This window comes from Buteo buteo, chromosome 13, assembly GCF_964188355.1.
Source record: "Buteo buteo chromosome 13, bButBut1.hap1.1, whole genome shotgun sequence".
Classification (NCBI taxonomy): domain Eukaryota; kingdom Metazoa; phylum Chordata; class Aves; order Accipitriformes; family Accipitridae; genus Buteo; species Buteo buteo.
The window spans coordinates 373,406-389,596 of NC_134183.1; the positions used below are offsets into that span (position 1 = coordinate 373,406).

The 16,191-nt window shown below is 39.0% G+C and overlaps 1 protein-coding gene across 2 annotated transcripts in view; it reads left to right on the plus strand.

Moving 5' to 3' along the window:
- CCDC57 (coiled-coil domain containing 57) overlaps positions 1 to 16,191 on the plus strand; it is a 52,368-nt gene that overhangs the window by 23,202 nt on the left and 12,975 nt on the right. For both annotated transcript variants that reach the window (XM_075044025.1, XM_075044026.1), the window contains exons 9-13: positions 128 to 262; positions 4,111 to 4,297; positions 7,518 to 7,618; positions 11,469 to 11,691; positions 12,350 to 12,486. In XM_075044025.1, the coding sequence (XP_074900126.1) occupies positions 128 to 262; positions 4,111 to 4,297; positions 7,518 to 7,618; positions 11,469 to 11,691; positions 12,350 to 12,486 (783 nt within the window). The remainder of the gene's footprint in view (positions 1 to 127; positions 263 to 4,110; positions 4,298 to 7,517; positions 7,619 to 11,468; positions 11,692 to 12,349; positions 12,487 to 16,191) is intronic.

A 16,191-nucleotide genomic window follows, 5' to 3' on the forward strand; every position in this document is an offset into this window, starting at 1 on the left:
CCTGTGATTTAAAATATCTTTTTCTTTTATTTCCTTCCTTTTTTTTTTTTTTTTTTTTTTAATCTCTGCACCCTTTGTCTTTGAGATACTGACATCCTCCGCTTTCCCTCCCTCACCTCCCTCCTAGGTTAAAGCTGATCTACAGAAAACAGACTACAGCTTGCATGAAGTGAAGACTGTTCTTTCTGCTTTGACTGTTGAGGGAGAAGAGACAATGCAAGCATCGTTTAATCACAGTATTTTACCTGAAGGGGAGAAACAGGTTAGACAATGCTTAATGTCTTGACTTGGATGAATTCATTCTGAGATGAAAACTTTATGGGGCTTGTTTCCACTGGACTTCTTGTAAGCCATTCATCTGTTTCATATGTTTAACTCAAAAATAGGCATATCTAGCCTGGAATACACATAGATTAGGTGTCACAGGCTTCATTGTGGCTCTGATCCATTACTCACTGGCAAAAGGAGCAAGCTTGATGTAGACAGTTGCTCCAAAGCAGGACAATGTACTGTACCGACATGGCACATCAGAATGGGAAGAATCGATTTCTGGAATGTTCCTGAGGCTCTGTGTTAGTTGCAATTCAGGGTAGATTTTAAAGTTGCAAAGTTAAAATTTTAAGCGATGCTTCAAAACATTAATTTGCCAGCTGTTTAAAATAATGTCCTTTATTTTAGTATCACAAACTAGTTTTCCTTTCATTGCTACTTATTAAAATACATGTATTTTAAAGAGCCATTCAAAATTGCAAACGTAATGCTGTTTTCAGCCGTGCTGAAGGTTAATGGATTATGAGTAAAAGATTGTCTTTTGTAGAAGAGTGAAAATAAAGAGTGTGCTGCAGCGCGCCCTACTGGGCACCTACAGATGCTCAACAATGAGCAGTTAAGAGTGTATTACCAGCACTTGCTGATAAGAAAAAGCGGTGTTAAGCAAGACAAGTGGTTTCTGAATGCAGGAAGTGTTGTATTCACAAAGATACTTCCTGAAAACAATTTTTATAATAAATTAGACAAAAGTAGACTGCTAGCAAAAGCTTACTATGGAGCAGGTTGTTTTTCCAATTTCATTTCAAACTGGACTGATTTGCACATTCATCATTCAAATACCAAGAGAATCAGGGTTGGGGAGGGGTGGTTCTTTTACTGTTCACATTCACTGTGTCTTGCACTGTAACTGACTGTTACTGTTGTTGGTAAGACCTTGTTTTCATTGTCACACTTTTCCTTCTGTTGTTAATATGCTCTGTCTCTGTTTTGCACATTTGGCCAGTAGGATAAGCAGTACCCATCTCAGCAAAACCATTTTTGTCTCTGATTTACATGAAGGGCCATTGTTAAAAAAAAAAAAAAATAACAAAAAAAATTTATTATTCTGACCTGGCACCTTTTCTCTTAATTTTTCTGTACAAAACGAATTGTAAACAAACGGGGGGAAAGTGATTAAAAGTTCAAAATTGGTAACATTTGTGTCAATGAGTCTTCTTAAAGAAGGAATAGTATGTTGGCTAGCATCTGGCTCAGATGACTGAGGCAAGAAAGATTAAATACACCCTAGTACAGTATCTTCAGCATACAGGTCCTTTCTTCAAATTGGCCTGAGACTCCATGTGGTTGCTAGAAGTACTGCAGTAGTCATTCTTGGCCTTTAATTAAGCAACGGAGATGTGAAACACACCAGTGTGGAAAATCTTGCTTGTAACTGATATTGAGTATGACTTAGGTCATGTCTGCCTAACTGGAGCATACTAATAATACCATACAAGTGCACAGATAAGGAAAGAATTGCTTACACTACTTCTGGATAATTATGTTGTCTTCTGTCTAGACCCTTTTCCACTAGCAAAAATCTGGAACAGTTGTATTTCTGTTTCAAACTGCAATGGTTCATGTGTATGTTGCAGGCTGAGGTGAAGTTCTGCACCCTAAAATTCAGAACACAGCTGGGTAATGTATTGATACCTACTGGTGCCTTTCCCTTCATGCCTTTTCAATCGCCCTTTCCCCTCTTCTCACTTTAACAGCCTTGGAGAGATTGTAAAAGCAGAACAGAGATTATCCTCATCGTCTGCATTCCCTGTTCTGTTAGGGCAGAAAGAGCCACAAGAGAGAGGCTGTAGGGCAGCAGTTGTCTTTATGACAGTGAAATTTAATTTGAAAGCCATTAGCATTCCAATCACACTTGCAGATCACATTCACAGAAGAGACTTACGACTGGGGAAAGAAGAGGACTGAAGGAAGTGGGGAATGATGGAGGAGACAGAAAACGAGTAGCGTTTGAGGCTCTGCAAGGCATAAATGTTGAGACTGAAGTATTTTGCTGACGTGTCATATGTGCAGGGCCTCATGGATTGCCTTTCCCTCTCAAGAGGCAGAACTGCTCCTTTGCAACAATATAAGGTTAGGGTTGAATACAAACATTTTTTGGGCTCAGAAACATAAATTAACAGCACTTGATACAAATATTCCTAACACATTAAACGGTCTTTTCCTTTTCAAAAACATCTGGTATGGACGGTCTGCAAATTGTGATTAATTTAGTGACTACAGGAGTGTATATTGCACAGTTGCAGGGCTTTTTAATACTCCTGTATCAAATAGTATCTGCATTTCTTAAATGGCTGATGACAAATGTTTCCGTCAGCTAGAGAGAATTTCACAAGGGTGGAATCTAAATTCTGCATTCTCTGTTTGGATGAAACCACAGTTATAATACACTGCTACTGGTCTAATGTAACTTCTTTTAAAATGTTTGCAGTCACACTTTGAATGAAAAAACAGCAGAAGTAAGTAATGTCAGGACCCTAATATCCTGGTCCTTATATGCCATTGGTCCTACTAGAATTTTTTCCTGAAGATTGTACTGGAATTTCAAGTGACCAGGAAATGTGTTTTCCAATCAATGTCTGTGTGCTTGGGGTCTTTTTGTCACATCTGTTTTTCCTTTTTCTTCCCTCCCCCAAAGTTGCAAATTTGGAAATTGAGGAGGCACATGAGAGGAAACATTTCTGTATTTGTCCTTTTATTTAATACTTTTTCCTAAACATATGTTGCTGACTATTGTCAAGAATTGGATTCTGGAGCTAGCAACCTTTGGTGTAACAGCAAAGCAGTTCTTAAAGTTTGTGATCTATAATGTTTCGCATTCTTGTCCTGATTAGGCCATCACTCCATTCACACAGGACTAGCTTTCCAAACTGAATCTCTAAGATAATCTTTAAGGCTGTGTGCAGCCCATAAAGAAAACACTGAGCAATTCCCCTTCAAAAATTTAAGAAATAGAATGATTCTGGGATGTATTACTCTATAAGCAAGCTGCTCATAGTTTACTAATATAAATTAGTTTTTTTACGTAGTTAAAGCAGCTTTGGCAACCTGGGTTTTGTCAGCCTCTTCAGTTCTGGAAGTCTGCAAGAATGACGTTTGGTCATCACTTCATACTTCCACCAAGTATAATTCCAAAAGTCAGGCTTCAAGGCATTTGTGAAGGCAGAGCTTCAATCACTACCTGACAAATGTTCCTTCTACATTGTTCACTGTTAGGTTATCTGTAACTAATGCACAAAAAGAAGACATTACTACTTATTTTACAGTTGAAGTGCTTAGAGGTTTTCTAGATGTTGTCCATTGTCCAGGTTGTCTAGATGTAGTCCATACACTCCTTCTCCTTTTCCAGTTTAGCAAAGAATGTCCAGCCTATTTATGTTCTTGTGAATAAATGATCTCCAATGACACTTTCAAGAATTTGGCAGGTCAGAAAGGGGACTGCTGCTGAGCCAGTAAGTTCATTAAAAGAGACGGGTTACCCATGCATGAAAGAGAGAGAGAGAGAGAGCACACTTCAAAGAACAACAGTGATAAGACAGAGCCATCTCTGTGGCCATCCTCCTCCCCATCTGTGCCTCCTCTCCCATCTCAGGTTATCATCATAGCACTATTTTCCCCTGGTAAATCCCCAGAATAACCAGATCTCTTTTCTTCCTATGGTTCTTTTCTCCCAAGTCTGTTCATGGATTGAAAGTACTAGGATCTCTGTGTGTGGTGTTGTGGAGAGAATATGTATTGCTCATTAATAAAGGGTTGTTACTGTGTTGTACTTTCCTTTTACAGATATTTCAGTGTGATGATAAAAGTTCTCTGAGCAAAGATATTCCTACCTTGGAAATAAAAAAGCTGCAGGAGCAGAATGCCAACCTTCGGGCTGCTATTGCACAAATGAGGAAAGAAATGGAGAGTCTTGATGAGCAGATGTTGTCCTCTCTTCCTCTGACAGAAAACAGACAGCTTGGAGAGCAAGGTGACAACTCTTGCCCCAGAACTCTAAATTCGGTTAAGGAAGTGTAGCGGTCACGATCACAACCTATGAGGGCTGCCCAACTCACGGGTGTGTAAAGATCACGACCGTGGAGTTCTCAGGATTGCACAATACACAAGCACATAGCGGTGTGAGATTCTGAGAATTTATTTATTACAAATATTATTTATTACCTTTATTACAAATATTATTACCTTTAAAGATTACCTAATCCAACCCCCCTGCCATAGGCAGGGACATCTTTCACTAGCCCAGATTGCTCAGAGCCCTGCCCAACCTGACCTTGAACATTTCCAATGACGGGGCATCCACAACTTCCCTGGGCAACCTGTTGCAGTGTCTCACCACCCTCATTGTAAAAAATTTCTTCATAGGAGAGGTATTCTAGCCCTCTGCTCCTTTTCATGGGCCCCTGCTTTAAGAGGTCCATGTCTTTCTTACAAACCTTTACCTGTGCACGTGTCTATAAATGTATTATGTGAGGTGTTACTGGTATAACACTCGCCAAGCCACTCCCAGAAGTGGGGCTAATTGACAATGAAAAAATAAGTCTCACTTCAAAGATGATCCACATCCCTGACTGTGGAGTCAGCCAGGTGTCCCCAGTGAGGGTCTGGTCTGTCCGGGAGATCGCATGCAGGGAAGCTCTTGCAGAGGGGGTCTTGCAGAGAGGCTCCTTTTTGGGTAGGTAGTGAGTTACTTTTTATACCTTTTTAGTGTAGATATGTAAGTGGTCATAGGACATCAGTTCCAGGTATAATTGTTTCCGACTCCTGTTTTCCTTATCACGGTTCATTTGTCCTGCACCCATCAAGCTTTCTTTGTCCTGCCTACTACAGCTGAGTGTTAAGGAGATACCCTTCTTTGTTAGTATGTTTACTGGGTGGCCTTTGTGGTGGCTTTGTCAGGAAGCTAAAAATTTAAAAGCATTTCAATGTTAGAAATATGTAATACTTTCAAATGCATTCCTTTACCAGATATTGTCACACATTAGTTGGGGGATTTTTAGCATCTCTTAGAAACATTTCAGTATATCATGTCTTACAGCTTCATTTCTTTTTTTTTTTGTCATTATCCTTCATAGGAAAGTCAAAGCTGATAGCATTTAAAAAAAACTAAAACCTGCAGAAGGTATGTCCATTACAACTAGTTACATTTTGTAGTACATTTCTGAAAATTTGTTAAGTTTGCTTTTGCTTGGCTCTCATGCAGGCCTGTTTAGAAACAAAACTGGATTTTTCTTCATAAACATTCTTGTGACTTTTGAAAGTCTGCAGAAACGAGGAAGGGAAATGAACTGTAACATGGTAATGGAATAAACAGCTCTGGTCTGTTTGGGGTTTTAAAAAAAATAGGCAAGGTATAACTTTTTCAATGACATTTTTTACTTCTGTGGAATAAGTAGCCCTGTGTTTAGCACCTTTTACTCGTTATATAAGGGCGGGTAGATAGCTGCTTTATACATCTCTGTGCCTCATCTATGTAAACTTTTAATTTCTATTTCTAATTGCTTCAAACGATTGCAGAGCCAACGTGTATTGTTTTCTGTATTTCAGAAAAAATAAGATGGGTTCGATGAAAGGTATTTTATTGTACCATCTGTTTTGCTGTTGTTATGCTTAATTTTGCAGTGAGACTGGATCTCTGTGTTACCAGTTTGCAGAACTAGTTTTAAACTGTCATTTGTACAGTAGCATGAAATCACAAGCTAATTAAGTGTGCAGGCATTTTTAATAAATATAAGCGTATTCTAGCTTTGTTAATAATGAGACATTAATAACCAATTAAAGCAAAACCTCGGATAATTTTAAATAAAGAAACAAATTCAAGCATAGTTTTTTTGTCAGAGGCAGCTAAAGTTAGTCTACTGTTTTTTGAAGATGTTATAGTCCAATATGTAAGAGATGTACCACTGCTGGAATTTAGCGGTGTCCAAGTAAAGCAATAATCCTTGTCAGCTGATAAATGTAGGTTTTCAGAAATGTATTATATGTTTTCTTTATGGCTGAAATACTTTATTCAACTAAAATAATCTTTCTTATGTCCCTTTAAGAAATGTATGGAGATTATATTCAATCACTAAAAGAGATTATAATGTTAAATCTGAAATTGTTAAGACAATGGGTGAGTAACTTGGAGGGGCACTTCTTGTTTCCAGAAAGTCATCTGTTCTTTCCCCTGACTTGTCGTGGTTTAACCCCAGCAATCAACTAAGCACCACGCAGCTGCTCGCTCACTCCCCTCCACACCCAGTGGGATGGGAGAGAGAATCAGGGGGAAAAAAATAAAACTCATGAGTTGAGATAAAGACAGCTTAATAGGACAGAAAGGAAGATAATAATAATAATGATAAAAGAGTTGGAATATACAAAACAAGTGCTGCACAATGCTATTGCTACCACTCAGCCACTGATGCCCAGTTAGTTCCCAAGCAGCGGTCTGCCCTGGCCAACTCCCCCCAGTTTATATACTAGGCATGACGTCATATGGTGTGGAACATCCCTTTGGCCAGTTTGGGTCAACTGCCCTGGCTGTGTCGCCTCCCAGCTTCTTGTGTCTCTCCAGCTTTCTCGCTGGCTGGGCATGAGAAGCTGAAAAATCCTTGACTTGGTATAAATACTACTTAGCAACAACTGAAAACAGCAGTGTGTTATCAACATTATTGTTGTACTAAATCCAAAACATAAGACTGTACCAGCTACTAGAAAGAAAATTAACTCTATCCCAGACAAAACCAGGACAGTTGTCCATATACATCAAAATGTTCAGTCTCACGTTTTTACTGGAACTAAAAGAAAAATTTTCAGGATTAACTTTCATTTATCAGTGATTTTTTTTTCAACTGTGATTGAAAGAAGATACTGTGTCTTAATTATTCTTGTTATACTTAGTATTGCCAGTTTCCCAAGAACGATTAAATAATGCAGTATTGGAAAAAATAAAAGCTTCCCTGTGCTCCTTACCCACGAATTGACCTTTCTAATGTGTCATCTCTAGTCACTTCTGTATTTTGTAGCTGACTGATGTTTGCATATTGTGAGACTACTATTTTTTATATTTCTTCAGCTCTGTTTACAACATATCTACTGAAGTGGTATAAGTGGATATTCATGAGAGAAAGTTCTGAAACAGCTGCTGCTGTGAAAGCCTAAACTCTGTATAAATACATATACATTCATATTATACCCCTCTTCTCTTTTAGGTTCATCGTGCACAAACAAAATTTTAACTGGAACCACTTTGAGCAATATCAAACTCAGCTCAACTAACTTGGATTGTATAGTAAACCCAGACACAGAAGAGGTATGAAGAGGTTTAAACTACCTAAAATATTTGTATGCACATGTGTGTATGTAATTAAATAGATAACATATTATTTATGTTTGAATAAATAATAAAAACTGAAGCGATATACACTTATGTGGTCAGTTAGTAATGAGTGTAAGTTAGATGAGAGCCTGCAATGATTTTTTTCAGCCCAGTTTGTGCTCATTCTTTCTAGGAAATACATTTTGACTAGTCATTGCCTGGCACAAGTCACTCCAGATCTTTCAAGCCTTTCTTGATATTTTTTTTCCACTTGCAAATTCTTAAACTACATGCATCACCTCTTTGAGTTTTCCATTGTAAATCCCTATTTTAGCCTTTTTTTAAAATAACGAAAATCTTTCAAGATGCCTTGTAATAAGGTGAGTAGAGATGAAACTGTAGATAGTGTGTCACTACTGGACTCTGACAAGAAGGTACTGTGAAGCCGTGGTTGGAGGTAGATACTCAGATGGGGTTGCATGCTCCGTTAGCAGGGCAGAGCGCCTTTGCCTGGGAGAACCTCCTGGCTCCCGCCGGGCCCACGCTGCAGAGCAGGGAGGCTGTACCGGCAGGGCCAGTGGCCGCAGCCACCAGCTTGCCAGCCCCCGGACCCCAGCAGCGGGACATCCGGCTGCAGTGGGCTCCCATGCATGCCCCATGGAGTGACCGGGAGAAGTAACAGAGTGCCAGCATCAGTTGGGAGCTCGCTCCACCGTCGAAGGAAGAGCTCACCAGCTCTGGGAGCGTTCCAGAGTTTACAAATGTCATTGCCTTTGTGTTAGTTTAAAGGGTAGGAACAATATCGGCATTAAAGTGTGACAGAGGCATCTCTTGGAAAAATAGTAAAGGATTTGAAAACTGGGACAAATATCTAATATTACGTAAGGAGTAAGTCACTGTATGTTCTCCGCTTCCTGTGTCCCAGCAATTTGGTGGTGCAGTAAACAGAGTCCAAAGTAAGATTGGTTAAGATACAATTGAAAAACAAGGGTTTTCTAATTTTCAAGTAATCTGTAAAATCTACCAATATCTGTTTCATTCTTTACTCTTACTGTTAAGACTCACCAGTAACCATCTAAGTTCAAGAAAATGGAAATAATAGCTAAGTAAGAAATAAGGATGAGAGGTGCTGATTACATTAAAAGCTACGCACTTTAAGAACTGAAACAATATCAATGTTCAAATAAAACTTTGGATCCTTGGGAACCTTGTGTGAAAACATGTACAACCCACGAGGCACAGATCTTGTTTAATCTTAGTTGTATCTTTTTGCTGAATATAGAAGGAGATTTGTTTCTTCCCGCTGTCAAATTATATTTAGGAAATCATTGTGTCCCAGTATAGACAACACAGATTTATTTTTTCTCTTTGGCCACTTCCAGAATTAGGTGAAAACTGAATTTTATATCAACTATTCTTTTCTGTTGCAGAAAATGTTTTACAAACTACTGTCCAAGATGCATTCTCATTTTCTTTGCATTTCTTTAAGTGGGGATAAAGCCTTAAAAGAAAAATAGATAGTGGCTTTGCCTTGGAGACAGTAAGCTAGGAACTGAACATTCTCTGTGCCAGAGATTAATCCTTTGCTTCATGATGCTAAACTATAATTGAATGCTCAGGGCTGGATATGAGAACAAGAACATTTTTCAGGCAGTGATATGCATCTTCAGTGTGAAATGTTGAATTCCTTGTGCTTTATATGTATAGGCACGTAGTAAATAGCAGATGTGCAGGCCAAAACTTGAACAAAATGCTGGAATTGTAGTTAATGCTATCCTCACTGATGTTGAACTATCATTTCCTGTCTATTTCTTCTCTCTGCTTTATTTCTTCTTCCTTAGTGCATAACAAGCCTTCTTAGGCATAGACTGGCAACTGGAAACAGTCCTGAGAATATCTTAGAAACAATGGGCAAAACTTCATTAGAATTCCTTACTGGATTTTAGAAGTGCTTATCTTTTAACATTCTTCTACACTGTCTCTGTGCTTCTTACATTTATTAATTGTATGCTAAGGATGTACTTAATGCCATGATGAATTACAGGCAAAAATATTTCTACCTTGGGGCATTTAGCATTTGTTGAGCTATAATGGTAACTGAACATGAGGGTGCAGATGTGACGTCAATACAGAGAGCTTTCTTTTTTTCCATGTAATATAACAGAGGTTCTGGGACCATAATCTCAAAATGATAAACTCTAGAGCTAAAATGTAGCTAAAGAAAAAGAGGAAGGTTTATCGTGCAAACTAGTAAAATAGGCGTGTAGACTTTTGCGTGTACGTATATTTTTCTTCTTTTCTGTTAGTATCAGCTCTGAGGAGAGATTTTCATCCCACCTTTTTTCAGTACACATCTTTTCCATGTTTTCTCTCTTTTGTATTGTAGAGTTTTACTCTGGACATAGATCTAAAGGTAAAAAGATTTCTGAGTTCCACTCCTAACTCTACAGCTTACAATCTATCACCTGAAAAAAAATCTTCTGTGTAATGCTATTGAATGTTTTCATGAAAAATTCAGGAAAAATAGAAGTTTAAGCAGCTGGTATTCCTGTCCCAGCCATGTGATGTGCTTTTGCCTCTTGGTATAGTGAAGGTGGTACATAGTGTGACAGCCAGTGGTACCATAATTGGTCATCACCTTGACCTCTCTTTATGTTAAGCCTTGGTGTGTTAAGTTCACTGTTCATATGATGAGGGTAGAATGTAATAATTTGCGGCTGCTTATTAATTGCTTTGATATAAATTGCTCTATGTACACCAAAGCGGTGTTCCTTTTTTTCTTTCCCTTTGGTGTCTTTCTTCATGTTTTTAAATTCTAGTCCTGCACTAACTTCTCCACCTTTGTCCCCTATAGTGTTTGTGGACCTGTATGCTTTCCATGTATGTTCTCAAGGGCCTCCTCTTTTATGGTAAAACTCTACAAAGAAATAAGAGAATGGGACTTGTGTGACACACTAAGGCCATGGTGGTTGGGGTTTTTTGTTGGTATGGATAACACCTTTCAATGTGTACTTCTTGAATCACAGTGTTCAGGGTGATTTAGTTGAAAACTGATTGGGATTGCACAATTACAGTGTGGTACACTTCTGACTAGTTTATATGTAGAAGAGTAAATATGTAGATGAGCAAGAGTTTTGTAAAATCCTTTTAATGTATGTGACATATTTAGATACTTGTGGCACTGTAGTATTTAAAAAGTCTATAGGGAGATGATTAGTTCAGTGAACGATGAGTATTTAAATGGATATTGAAAAGTCTCCTTTGTAGTAAGGGGGCTGAAAGAGGACAGTATATAGCTCTTGAGACACAAGGATGTGATCTTTTGGGTAAATACTTTATCCTAATGTATATGTGAAAGTGGACTCAATTAGGTTTGCAGACACAAAACCAATTGTAGAATCTTTACTTTTCACTCTGAAACCTTTCTCTTTAAAACAATGTTTTAAGTCATATCTACCCCATATGTGTGTATGCATGCAATGATTACACAAGGAAGGGTTTGTAGTAGCTTGCTATCTACTGTAAAGCAGTTTTTTCCACATTTTATCTTAAAATTAACTGCTCTCTAGTTTACAGTTATATGGTGTTTATCCTGTGTGTATTATTTACACTTACAGTTAACAATATTTGTGGAAATGTCCCAGGCTGTTATAGTGTTTTGCTCCACAGTTTAATTGCCCTATATTGCTAACAAAGTCTTGAAAATGGACCCTCAAAAATGGGCTGTAGACTTCAACTTTACACTTTTTCTTCAACTGGCTTCTAATGCATACTTGTGCAAATCTCTAAACCCGCAGAGCACATTTTCAAAATATTAATTATAAGCACTACCTGTTTTTTTCAGGGGCCAAAAGCCAAAGTTCTTGAAGAAAAGATGGTGGATCTTGGACAAGAGTTACCTGATGTAGGTCCTGGTGTCGGTCTTCAGTATGGTGTCAGCTGCACTCTACAAGGAATGCGAAATAAACTGAAGGAAGCAGCAAGTAAAATCTCAATTCTGAGCCAAGAGAAGCAGCAGCTGATTGAAATGGGAAACAGACTCAGGGCAGAACTTGTATTAAAGGAAGGTAAATTTATTCTACGTAAGAGTGCTAGCTTAAATATTTAGAATAAAACTTGGGAATCAGTTCACCCTTTGAGCTGGAGAGAGCTAGGCTTTAATATGAAAGCAAAGTGCTGGACCTCACTGTTTCTTGATCTGCATAGTTTGTGTGAGACTGCAGTGCTAATTGTTGCAAGTAAGATTATCCTGTGATAGGAGGTGCTAACATAGAACAATGAGAGTCTGTAGGCAGTAATTTTCTGTTGATTAACATCTTAGATGAAGGACTCCCTGGTGCTTAGATGTCAGTGTGGGAACTGGAAGTTGAACTCAGACTTGTTTTAAGAGCAGAAAAGAGGTAGTTTGTCTCTTGAAATAAAAACTAATGCATTATGAAAGTGGAAGAGAAAGCAGAATAAGCTTACTCTAGAGTAAGCTTGAATCAAGAGTATATATAATGTAGGAAGATTTCACTGCAGACATTTAAGTTCCATGCAACAATTGCTCTGGCAATGAAGCAAAGGGAAAAAACATGAGGCCCGTTTCTGCATCGCACTGAATCCATCTGTAATAAGAAGGCCTGTGTTCTGTGGTTCATTTATATCCACTGTGAACACTTGCTGTTTTTTGATGACAAAATAACAAAAGAGAATGCCTTTCTCAGTATTGTCTCTCCTTTATAGGACTTTGGCATCCTGTTAGCTCTAAGGGCTGCACAGTTTGTATTGCCTCTGGTAGTCTTTTTCCAAGAGAGCTTGTCAAAAGAACACAGTGTCAGCTATCAGCTTTAAAGCATCTACAGCACAGGCTTACAACACAGGTAATGATATGCTCTCTGAAATCAAGTGATAATGAGCAGTTAAGCCAGTTCTAATTCCATGAATATAACTTTCCTTAAAATTCTGCATTTAAATGTCTTTTACTGACTTTAGCTCAAGTCTTCCTTTGGTGCCTTGGAAGATTTCATAGAATGATAGAATATCCTGAGCTGGAAGGGACCCATGAGGATCTCTGAGTCCTGACTCCACACAGGGCAACCTAGAAGTTAAACCATGTATCTAAGAGCATTGTCCAAATGCTTCTTGAACACCAACAAGCTTGGGGCCATGACCACTGCTTGGGGAGCTTGTTCCAGTGCTTGACTACCCTCTCAGGGAAGAACTTCTTCCTAATATCCAGTCTGAACTTCCCCTGATGCAGCTTTAAGTCATTCCCTTGCATCCTATCACCGCACACCAGAAAGAAGAGATCAGCACCTCCCTCTCTGCTCCCCTTGTGAGGAAGTTGTAGACAGCAATGAGGTTATTCCTCAGTCTCCTCTTTTCTAAGCTGAATAAGCCAAGTATCCTTAGCCGCTCCTCATAAGTCTTGCCCTCCAGTCCTTTCACCATCTTTGTTGCCCTCCTTTGGACACATTCAAATATTTCTATATCCTTCTCATATTGTGGAGCCCAAAACTGCCCAACATTACTCAAGGTGAGGCCACACCAGTGCTGAGTATAGTGGGACAGTCACTCCTTTCAAGTGGCTACCTATACTGTGCCTAATGCACCCCAGGGTACGGTTGGCCCTTTTGGCCACAAGGGCACACTGTTGACTCATATTGAGCTTACCATCAACCAAAACCCCCAGTTCCCTTTCTGCAGGGCTGCACTCCAGCCTCTTGCCCCCCAGTCTGTATGGACATCCAGGATTACACCATCCCAGGTGCAGAATCCAGCATTTGCTCTTGTTAAATTTCATACGGTTGGTGATTGCCAAGCGCTCCATTCTATCAAGATCTCTCTGTAAGGTCTCCCTACCCTCAAGGGAATCAATGAGTCCTCCTAATTTAGCACCATCGGGAAACTTACTTAGTGTGCACTCAACTCCTGTGTCCAAGTCATTGATAAAAACCTTGAAGAGAACTGGCCCTAAAATGGAGCCCTGGGGAACACCACTGGTGACTGGCCACCAGCCAGATGTTACCCCATTTACTTAAAGGTTTACATTTGGGACTTCAGAAATAACTTTTTTAAACGTGATTTTCATCCAAGAAATTCAGAAACACTTGTGTTAATTCAGCATAAATGCAATCCTGAATTATGAGTTTCATAAAGCTTAGTTTTAAATAAGTAAGATAGGCCATTTGAAGGATTTGCAGTGTGTTCTAAGATAAACTTGAAAATGATTAATCATTGAGCATACTACCAAATGTCCGCAGTGGTGGGATTCTAAAGCACCCTTGTCCAAATTATTGTAATAGCACATTTTTCATATATGAAAGTAGGATATATAATTAACCTGTCTCTTATCTTTTGTAATTAAAAGGCAACTTTTAATAGTTAAATTGCAGCTTTCATCAGAGAGACAATTGGATAAATCCTGGCTCCCCTAGTAGTTAGTGGCAGACCTCCCAGTGACTTCAATAGTCAGGATTTCACTATGTACTTTACTTAATTGATCAGCAGATTTGTTCCTGTGAGGATTGAGTCAGAGCAGCTGATTGTCGTTGTAGTTTTGAGGGCAGTAAACAGTGTTCTTTCAGAAAGGGTTAGGTTGTTGCTCCAAGGTATAAAACTCCAGTAGAATTATTAACCAAGTTCAGTTGGGGAAATACTTCCTCTGGGAACCTCTCTGGGCAGCTTGTTCCAGTGTTTGATCACCCTCCCAGTAAAGAAGGTCGAGGTTTGGGCGGGGGGATGTCCCCTTATGCTTAAGTGTAGTGTCCTGTACTTCACTTTCTGCCCATTGTCTCTCATTCTTCCACTGTATACCACTGAGAAGAGTGTGGCTCAGTCATCTTTACCTCCTCCCACCATCCCCATCAGGTGCTTATACATGTTGAAAAGATCACTCCTGACCTATCTCTTCTGGAGGCTAAAGAGGGCCAGCTTCCCCAACCTCTCCTCGTATGTCAGATGCTCCAATTTGTTGATCATCTTTGTGGCTGTTTTCTGGACTTGCTCCAGTATGTCCATATCTTTCTTGTACTGGGGAGCCCCAAAGTGGACACAATACTCTAAATGTGGTTGCACCAGTGGTTGGTGGAGGGAGGTATCACCTTCCTTGACCTGCTGGCAGTGCTTTCCCTGATGCAACCCAGGATGCTGTTGGCCAAAGGCCTCAAGAATGCATTGATCCCTCATGTTCAACTTGTAATCCACCAGGTTTCCTGTTTCTTTTCTGCTGTGCTGCTTTCCAAGCAGTCAGCTTCCAGCCTATTAGATTGAAACTGCAATCTCCTCTGCCTTTGGGGACAATCAACTGAATTAAAGCTAATCTCCTCTGGAGGATCCTGCCTATTTTTAATTCTCTCTTTATGCATTCTTATTTCTCTTAACTGAAATCAAGAACAGATTGAGAGCCTTTTTGTGGACTACTAAAGTTCATTCAGGAATATGTAGGAGATTGAAGTTTAATGTTTCTCTTTTTACATACTAAGATCTCTGTGATAATATGGAACTACACAGGAGAGAATCCTATCATGTTGTCAGATTGCACTAAGAAATCACAAACGTCGGTCATTTACTTGAAAATTTTACCATCTGAACACGTTCTAAAATCACCTTAAACATTTTTACATCTAGACACATTCTAAAAAGATAAGACAGTATAACCACATATTCGTTTTGAGCATTCCATCCTGTGGTTTTTTCAGCCCGAAGTTATCGCTATTTTCTTCAGATGTTTTCTGGTTGGCCTAAATGTATTACAAAGTGTATGAACCATCCAACCAGACAGTTTGGATGACAAAGGTGAGTTTCTTAAAAGAGCCAGTGGAAGTAAATTGTAATGAATATTTGATTTTTCTTACGTATAAGAATGATGTTAAAGAAAAAAACATATTAACCTCTGTAGTTGCTTAGAATAAGTGCTACAAATTAGGTAAATGAAGGTTAAGTGACTCAGCTGGCACTAATTTAACCAGTTGTATATCTGGGCATGACATGCTTTCAATTTGCAATTTAGTTCTGCCGAAAATAGATTTTTTTTTTTTCCTGTGAAGTAAAACAGCGCTGCAGGTTAGCCTTGTAGTTATACCCATGAGGGGTGTTAGCTGGACTAATTACAAAAACTTCTGGGTCAGTTGATTTAAGAAAACAATGGAAAAAGTTGTCCAGCAATTAAATTTGAGAACAAGTGTTGACAAGGTCGAGTTCAGTCTTCTGCTATCAGGTCTTTAGGCAGACAGTTATCCAGCTTCTGCAGGACATTGCTATTCTCTTGGATAAAGAATAGTAGTAAAAACAGGTAGTACTTGTTTGGAGGGGTCAAACATTTGAATGTGAAAGGAAAAGGCTCTCCAAGCATCCAAAGTATGCAGCAGTATTTCAGCTGGGAAAGGCATATATTTGGGGAAGAAAATGGGTACATATGTTTCTTGGCAGATTGAATCTATGGCAATATTTTGGAATATGTTCTAAGGGAACCCAGCAGGGAAGAACTCTGTGTTTGGATGTCCTATCACAGGTGCTTGAATTTCTCTTAGCTTCTTCCTAGCCAAAGATATCCAACAGGAGGGGCGCTCCTGTTTGATAGAGAA